The sequence below is a fragment of the Crinia signifera genome, chromosome 19 (genome assembly GCF_055691185.1).
Source record: "Crinia signifera chromosome 19, ASM5569118v1, whole genome shotgun sequence".
Lineage (NCBI taxonomy): Eukaryota > Metazoa > Chordata > Amphibia > Anura > Myobatrachidae > Crinia > Crinia signifera.
The window spans coordinates 19,562,599-19,571,771 of NC_139226.1; the positions used below are offsets into that span (position 1 = coordinate 19,562,599).

At 49.9% G+C, this 9,173-nt stretch overlaps 1 protein-coding gene across 1 annotated transcript; it reads left to right on the forward strand.

Annotated features, from left to right (window-relative positions):
• The first annotated feature begins 2,080 nt into the window (after window positions 1–2,080).
• LOC146042224 (uncharacterized) lies at window positions 2,081–8,783 on the forward strand. Its single transcript, XM_083162147.1, has 2 exons — window positions 2,081–2,240; window positions 5,813–8,783. Exons 1-2 carry the CDS (start codon window positions 2,230–2,232, stop codon window positions 7,449–7,451), a joined length of 1,650 nt encoding a protein of 549 aa, XP_083018273.1. The 5' UTR covers window positions 2,081–2,229; the 3' UTR covers window positions 7,452–8,783.
• The last annotated feature ends 390 nt before the right edge of the window (window positions 8,784–9,173 follow it).

Sequence of the window (9,173 nt, forward strand, 5' to 3'; positions counted from 1 at the left end):
GACAGGTGGGCGGCCGGGCAGACAGGTGGGCGGCCGGGCAGACAGACAGGTGGGCGGCCGGGCAGACAGACGGGTGGGCGGCCGGGCAGACAGGCGGGCGGGTGGACGGCCGGGCAGACAGGTGGGCGGGTGGACGGCCGGGCAGACAGGTGGGCGGGTGGACGGCCGGGCGGGTGGGCGTCTCGGCGTCCGCGGGAGTTGTAGCGCTACTGGCGGGAGTCACCATGGATGCGCACCATGGACGTCATGTGCGTGCATCCATGGTGTCGGAGGGCAGGGGGCGTGTCGCAGGAAGCTGCAGCGCATCCACCCGGCCAGCGCGGGGATGCATAGAATTGTGCTGGGCAGCCGGGCCTAATTGAGCTTCCGGAACGCCGTTCCTGCTGAGGACATATTTGAACAGAACTGCAGGAACGGCGTTCCGGAGCGTTCCGGCCCAAAAATACCCCTGTATATATGTCATTTTAGCTATGATGTGCAAACAGGTGCCAGGTTCCCATGAAAATCAGTTGTTAGTGTAGGACTTGCAGTGAAATGGGGTCCCTTGGCGATGGGCTGCAAGCTTAAATGCATTGATCAATTCATGAACTAAAACCCCATTATTTATTTAATTGATTACTTGAATGTTAAGGTGAGTTAGTCTGTTGTAGTGAGTGCTGGGCCCCCTGTGTTTGTATTTACTAGAGTGTCTGGTCACAGGCCACTGCACCCCATCCTGGGAAGTGGGTGCTGTTTGCACCTCATTCTTAGGAATGGCGAGTGTGTTGGTACTTCTGTATCTATCTATCTATCTATCTATCTATCTATCTATATATATATTGTGACATTTGTGATTAGACTAATAAATATTGTGCGACATTTGATGTTTGTTTGTTTAATAAATATAGCTTGTTTTGAGAACAATTGTTGCAGAATTCTGTGTCCGCAGATATTGGTCCTATTGATCCTGCTTCTAATCATTTTAGCGCAGACACTTACACATTTCTACACATTGAGAACGCCTGGGCACCATTGCGTTCTTTCAGACACACCCAGAAAATGCCATGTTACTGCCTCCAGATGCCAACGTCCTGCCACACAAGCTGCGTCTACACACGCACAGTCGTTCCATAATTACCCAATTTGCTATTACGCTAATTAATACTGAAAAACCCCCTATGTCCAGTACTAAGACTTGGAGAAAGATAAAGTTGACTGAGATAAATACTAACCAGTATCCAGACGATAGTTAGACAGTCCATATATCACACATGGTTGTCATGGCATGTGTGTATATATATATATATATATATATATGGGGTCTGGCTGCTGCACATTACAGTATAAGTAGGAAATCGACACACACGTATGCTGTAATTATGTATATTGGGGCTGATTCTGATCGCAGCTTACCGAGTGCCAGAGAGCCCGCCTCGCTGAAACTCCACCCCCTCCGCATATATGCGAGGGGATGTGTACCGAAGTCACATCCCCTCGCATGTAGCCCCTGTTGGTGAAATCATTCGATGGTCACCGAACATCGAATTTTTTCTCCTGGGCTCGCAAATAACAGTCCGTGTGTCAGGACAAACACAGGTCATGTCATGTGACCGTCAGCTGCCCGCCCCTGGCACACATCAACCTGGGGGCAACCCATGAAACGCTGGGCGTTCCCATGGGGCGAGGCAACCCCGGCCCGCTCCGCTCTGTGAACGGCTCAGCATAGATATTATGCGCATACACAGAACAGAAACGTCAGTCCCCGTTGCAAATTTGCCAGGCACCGAAAGAATGAGAATGACCCCCATTATGTGTCTACATGTTATGAGGGTCATGTCGGCATGCTCCATACTTACTGCTGTATTACACATATTGCATACTACAAGCACCTTGGCAAATAGCACCCTCCTGCCTGTGTGTACATAGCCTTCCACCACATCATATATCCCATGATTAGCTGTCACGATCATGCCCATTCCCAGATCCGTGGCACTCTCAGTCTCATGCCGCTGCAATTATACACAATCATGTGAAAGCAAGTAGTCCCATGGGCGGAGTGATATACACAGAGTGGGATGCTGCTGCTGCTGTGCCGCTGGCGGGTGCGGTCGGCTGTGGGCGGAGTGATCTCCAAGCAGTAGAGTGAGTGCGCAGCGCAGCAGAGTGTTAGGTGCGGTGCGGGTGAGGCTGGTGCAGACAGAGCCGGGCGCGGAGCCGTCACACTGGCAGCGAGGAACGTGCGGAGGCATCATGGAGAACAGGTCTGAATCTCTATATACTGCTCACTGCAGAGACACCGCAACAGGGGATGTGCGCAGGGCCCCATGCAGCCTGAACATTGCAGTACATGGGCCCCTCTATACACTGCTTACTGCAGAGATACCACATACAGGGGATGTGCGCAGGGCCCCATGCAGCCTGTACATTGCAGTACATGGGCCCCTCTCTGCACTGGTTACTGCACAGAGACACCGCATTCAGGGGATGTGCACAGGGCCCCATGCAGCCTGCACATTGCAGTACATGGGCCCCTCTCTGCACTGCTTACTGCACAGAGACACCGCATTCAGAGGATGTGCGCAGGGCCCCATGCAGCCTGTACATTGCAGCACATGGGCCCCTCTCTGCACTGGTTACTGCACAGAGACACCGCATTCAGGGGATGTGCACAGGGCCCCATGCAGCCTGTACATTGCAGTACATGGGCCCCTCTATACACTGCTTACTGCAGAGATACCACATACAGGGGATGTGCGCAGGGCCCCATGCAGCCTGTACATTGCAGTACATGGGCCCCTCTCTGCACTGCTTACTGCAGAGACACCACATACAGGGGATGTGCACAGGGCCCCATGTAGCCTGTACATTGCAGCACATGGGCCCCTCTCTGCACTGCTTACTGCACAGAGACACCGCATTCAGAGGATGTGCGCAGGGCCCCATGCAGCCTGTACATTGCAGCACATGGGCCCCTCTATACACTGCTTACTGCAGAGATACCACATACAGGGGATGTGCGCAGGGCCCCATGCAGCCTGTACATTGCAGTACATGGTCTCCTCTGCACTGCTTACTGCACAGAGACACCGCATTCAGGGGATGTGCGCAGGGCCCCATGCAGCCTGTACATTGCAGTACATGGGCCCCTCTCTGAACTGCTTACTGCACAGAGACACCGCATTCAGAGGATGTGCGCAGGGCCCCATGCAGCCTGTACATTGCAGCACATGGGCCCCTCTATACACTGCTTACTGCAGAGATACCACATACAGGGGATGTGCGCAGGGCCCCATGCAGCCTGTACATTGCAGTACATGGGCCCCTCTATACACTGCTTACTGCAGAGATACCACATACAGGGGATGTGCACAGGGCCCCATGCAGCCTGTACATTGCAGCACATGGGCCTCTCCTTACACTGCTTACTGCAGAGATACCACATACAGGGGATGTGCGCAGGGCCCCATGCAGCCTGTACATTGCAGCACATGGGCCTCTCCTTACACTGCTTACTGCAGAGACACCACATACAGGGGATGTGCGCAGGGCCCCATGCAGCCTGTACATTGCAGCACATGGGCCCCTCTATACACTGCTTACTGCACAGAGACACCGCATTCAGGGGATGTGCGCAGGGCCCCATGCAGCCTGTACATTGCAGCACATGGGCCCCTCTATACACTGCTTACTGCCGAGACACCACATACAGGGGATGTGCACAGGGCCCCATGCAGCCTGTACATTGCAGTACATGGTCTCCTCTGCACTGCTTACTGCACAGAGACACCACATACAGGGGATGTGCGCAGGGCCCCATGCAGCCTGTACATTGCAGTACATGGGCCCCTCTCTGAACTGCTTACTGCACAGAGACACTGCATTCAGGGGATGTGCACAGGGCCCCATGCAGCCTGTACATTGCAGCACATGGGCCCCTCTATACACTGCTTACTGCAGAGATACCACATACAGGGGATGTGCGCAGGGCCCCATGCAGCCTGTACATTGCAGTACATGGGCCCCTCTCTGCACTGCTTACTGCACAGAGACACCGCATTCAGAGGATGTGCACAGGGCCCCATGCAGCCTGTACATTGCAGTACATGGGCCCCTCTATACACTGCTTACTGCAGAGATACCACATACAGGGGATGTGCGCAGGGCCCCATGCAGCCTGTACATTGCAGTACATGGGCCCCTCTCTGCACTGCTTACTGCAGAGACACCGCATTCAGAGGATGTGCACAGGGCCCCATGCAGCCTGTACATTGCAGCACATGGGCCCCTCTATACACTGCTTACTGCAGAGATACCACATACAGGGGATGTGCGCAGGGCCCCATGCAGCCTGTACATTGCAGTACATGGGCCCCTCTCTGCACTGCTTACTGCACAGAGACACCGCATTCAGGGGATGTGCACAGGGCCCCATGTAGCCTGTACATTGCAGCACATGGGCCCCTCTATACACTGCTTACTGCCGAGACACCACATACAGGGGATGTGCACAGGGCCCCATGCAACCTGGACATTGCAGCATATGGGCCCCTCTATGCACTGCTTACTGCAGAGACACCACATACAGGGTATGTGCACAGGGCCCCATGCAGCCTGTACATTGCAGCACATGGGCCCCTCTATACACTGCTTACTGCAGAGACACCACATACAGGGGATGTGCACAGGGCCCCATGCAGCCTGTACATTGCAGTACATGGGCCCCTCTATACACTGCTTACTGCAGAGTCACCACATACAGGGGATGTGCACAGACTCCTGTACTTTACATACTGTAGTTAGGTTTTGTGTTTTTGTTGAAAAATAATTGAGGATGCCGATGTAGGGAATTCGGACAGGGGTCAGATAAGTATACTTACCTTCCCCCCTCCCCCCCCCCCCCAACCCTCCCTCCCCGCAGACCATCCCTCCCTGCTCGTGCCTAACGCTATCATCCGTACCCTGCTGCCTAAACATAACCCACCCCACAGCCTAAGCCACCCTTCTAAGTGTCTAACCCTCCATCAATGCAGCCTAAAGCTGACCATACACCTAAAGATTTATTGTCCAATCTGGCTGTTTGGAACAAAGATCTGGGAGTAAATGACAGGTGACCATTTGCTTCAAAATGCTGGAAAACTGTCAAAAGGACATACAGATATTAGCAGATTCTGTTGTTCCAACCAGCTAGATTGGACAATAAGGGCCCAATTCAAATGTTTACAGCCCATCGGCGGTATTCAAACGCTTCTCCCGATAGGCAGGGGGTGGTAAGCTGAGATGACTTGAAAAGTCACTTATTCAGGTACACAAACGGGGCTCATTACTTTGGTTGGGTTTAGCCACTCTGCACGCCTAAACCCATCCTTAATGGTCTCAATCAGCGTGCTAAAAGCCGCCATTTGAATATTGACCTTGGCTCTCCCATCTAAAGTGCGAGAAAACATTTGAATATGGCACTTAATCTTTAGGTGTATGGCCAGCTTAACCCTAACTTTCCCCTGCCCCTCGCAGCCCAGCCCTAAGTCCCCCCTAGTGCCTAAACCACACTCCTCCATCCCCTGCCTATCCCTGACCTGCCACACATACTTTCATTTGGCATCATGGCAGTCAGGATTCCAGCTTCCTCATTAAAGTTGGGATTCCGGTGCCGGCCTCCTGGTGGTTGATGGGATGCCACCATCGATATTGTGAACATCAGTATCCCCAGCACTAAGATGCAGAACGCATCTCAGTAGTGCTGTCTTAGTAAACCGTCTGTAGAACAGCATCTGAAGAAAAACAGGAACCCTAGTTTTAATTACTGTGTCTTTGCTGTTCTTTATTTCCCATTTAGAACCTCATATGGAGAACAAACATCTTCATCCCAAAATGGTGTTTCTAAGGAAATGATCGTCCCGGATGTCGTTACTATTTCAGTTGCTGAAAGCGCAAAACCGCCTGAGAGAAAACCACAAAACCCCCCAGCTAGGTCCTCCATTGTACCATCTACTCATCATAGGCCTTCTCACTCTCTGGAGAGACATGCCCAGTCCTCTTCTTCCAGCGGGGCGCTAGATTTGCAAGCTGTGGTTGGACAGTCACGATCATCTATCTCGGGAATCACCGTCCCGATACGTTTGGATGCCTTGTCATATTTGCTGAATAATGCTCTTACGGGAGCCAGCAAAACGCCAGCTCAAGTGCCGTACGTACCACCGGCGTACCCGGCATATCCTTATCCCCAGATGGGTTGGCCTTGCTACAGCACATGCATGAACTCACAATATTGCTCTTTACCAAACCAGTTTTCCACTTTTCCACAAGGTTATACACCTTGTGGTAACCAACCAGGACTTCCGGCATTTCAGCAGCAGATGCCAATGTATGGTCAATCTATGGCTAGTACATCACAGAATGAGGTCAAGACTCCTTTATCCAACTTTCCACCCCAATCCGGAATGGCCTTTACTTCTAACGTAACAAACTTGGCGCAGGACAATAATGAAAGTTCTCAGTCGGATGGTAATAGATGGGCCAAGAAACCTAATGATAGGTTTGGAACCAATAGTAACCCGTTCTCTTCAGAAAGCCAGCAACAAAACTCTCCATCAAGAAGAGGCTTTGTAAGGTTTGGAGATAAACAGAATGAAGACCGCTGGTCAGACAGACAACAGTCGAATTTCAGGAGGGGATACGGAAGGGGCAGGGGAGACTTCTCTGGTCAGTCTCGAGGTAACTCGAGAGGTCAGGATAAAGATTGGCAATTTGGAGACAGATCCCGTAACCCTGATTACGGTGGTCAGAAAAGGTTCTCTGACAGCCCTGAGCGGGGCAACTTTGCCAAACGCGGCCGCTGGCCAGGCGGTAGAGGAGGCGGTGGAGACAACCGAGACACTTGGCAGCAGAGGAACAGGCAGGATGACTCCCCAAATTGGTCTAACGCAACAGCTTTGAAGGAGAAGTTCAGCTCAGGTGGAGACACCAAAATGACCAGCAAGACTGATGGAGCAGCTGCTGAAGACGAGAACTGGGAAACAGATTATCCCGAACAACCTGCGACTTCTAAAGCGGATGATTCGTCTGGGCAGAGCTTGGTAAATGTAAGTTCACCGTCGCCCTTTTCACCTAAGAGTTATTGCTCAAGACAAAGCAACGAGTCTTCAGAAATACTCAAGCCGGCACTCAGCTCAGAAGATGGTAAAGACAAAAGTAATAAGACCATAGGAGGCTTTGCTGTAGAAGTTGCTAGTGAGAAGGAAGAGGGAGACACGTGTTCCAGCTCTGAAAAAGTAGACGTGGAGGCATTGGAACCTGAGCCTCAACTTGGAGGACGGGATTCTGCTACAAGTCCAGTTGTGAATTCGGCAGAACGCGTGGAGACTGTAGACGTAACTAATGGGAGCAGTGCCGAGGATGTCATCTCCTTTGTTATCTCTGTGGATGGCGATGACACAAAAGGGATTTTGGTGGAGGTGAATGCAGAAAGTCAGTAAACAAAGTGCATTTAGCTTGTTTTACTTGTAGTCATTTGACACCTTTTCACTATACAGTTTATTACATTCACCTCTGCCATGTCTCAGTTACAGGATACACCGTACCATACTTGTAAATCTAATATCGGCCACCTAAAGGGTATGTAGTATTTACCCTGAATGATATGTCTGGAAAGCCACATTGGAGATCTGTAGTCTTTGGTCCTTCAAATGAAGCCCGCTAATAGTCCAGATAGTTTGACTGTTTTAATTCTAAAGTTTTATAGGTTTTTTGAAAAGTAAAAGTTTTGTTTGAATGCTTTTTGCTTATAGAAAACTGGATCCTTAAATGACGATAATATAAGGTGTTTGTGTGATACCTTAAAAAGTATTAATATATAGTTTACCGTAGGCCAGATAACCACTGGCTCTATGCGTACATTTTCAGGAGTGCGAAACGCGTCAAAATTATTTTTCCCTTGCTAAATTTCAGCACACACTCCCTATAGCCTCACTCCCTATAGACCTTTAGATTACTCCGTGCCAATCTCTGGATGAAGAGCAAGAGATGGATGAAGAGTTGGGCATTACGGTGCTCAGCAGATAAGGACATTATATAGTGTCATTTGAGCAACTTTCAAAACCCGTGCAGTATTTCTTCTCAGCCTGGGGTGTCACTCTCTGCTGTGCTGCTTGTAGCACAGACTGATCTGTATTTCAGCAGAGAGATACAGACCAAGCTGTGCTAGAGCCACATGGCAGAGAATTTCACTCCAAGCAGGGAAGAGGAACTGCAAGGGTTTTGAAAGTGGCAGTGTCCTAGAATGAGCACTGTTCTAGCTTGTCACATATCTCTCCTGTATGCAGAATAAGGAGACCACATCCGATATGTAGGACCTTTGTTTTCTGACATACTTGTTAGAGGCAGGTGATAGCTTCTTGCTTTCTTTGTGTTGTAGCGCTGCTAGTCTTGTGTATGGTTCCAAGGCAAGTTGGTTTTTGTAGTCATTAATGTCCAGCTCTATATTGTATGCAGCCCTGATTAAGAATGGGTTCATTGCCAGCTTCCTGGTCCAGTTGTCTCATATTATAAAGAGTTTGGGGTGTACAAAACCATACGTAAATTGGAGACTCTCATTCACACCTCTGTTTGTCCTTGAGTTGCCCTTGAGAGATCATTGATACCCGGCCCAGTGTACTAACTGACTGAGAAGTTCTGTTCCTTACCTTTACCAATGCGTGTGACTGGGATTTACAGACAAAAAGACCAGGGGCCAAATGTAATAGGGTGAGAGTTTCAGAAAGTGAGAGATTTTGGGAGAGTTTTCCCATGTTTTTTAAAGCAGCAATCAATGACATGGCAAAATCAACCTGGTTTTGCAGTGTAATTGATTGCTGCTTTAAAAAACATGGGAAAACTCTCCCAAAATCTCTCACTTTCTGAAACTCTCGCCCTATTACATTTGGCCCACGATGTTTTATATACCATGTTCTGTGTTATATAACAAGCCAGCATTCATCTCCTGTGTACAACGCTGAGCACATTGTCACATATGTTTTTGAGTTATGTATTTTTTGCACAGTAATAAAGCCTGACGTGTTCTGTTACATGTGTCTCACGTTCTTACAGTCTGAGGTAACCCGCCTTCACGTGAGGTGTGCTAATGAGATGCCAATTGTGTATTATTATATGTGACAGTGCCTCATAGGATCATTACCACATAGGAGGGTGCCTCAGTATCA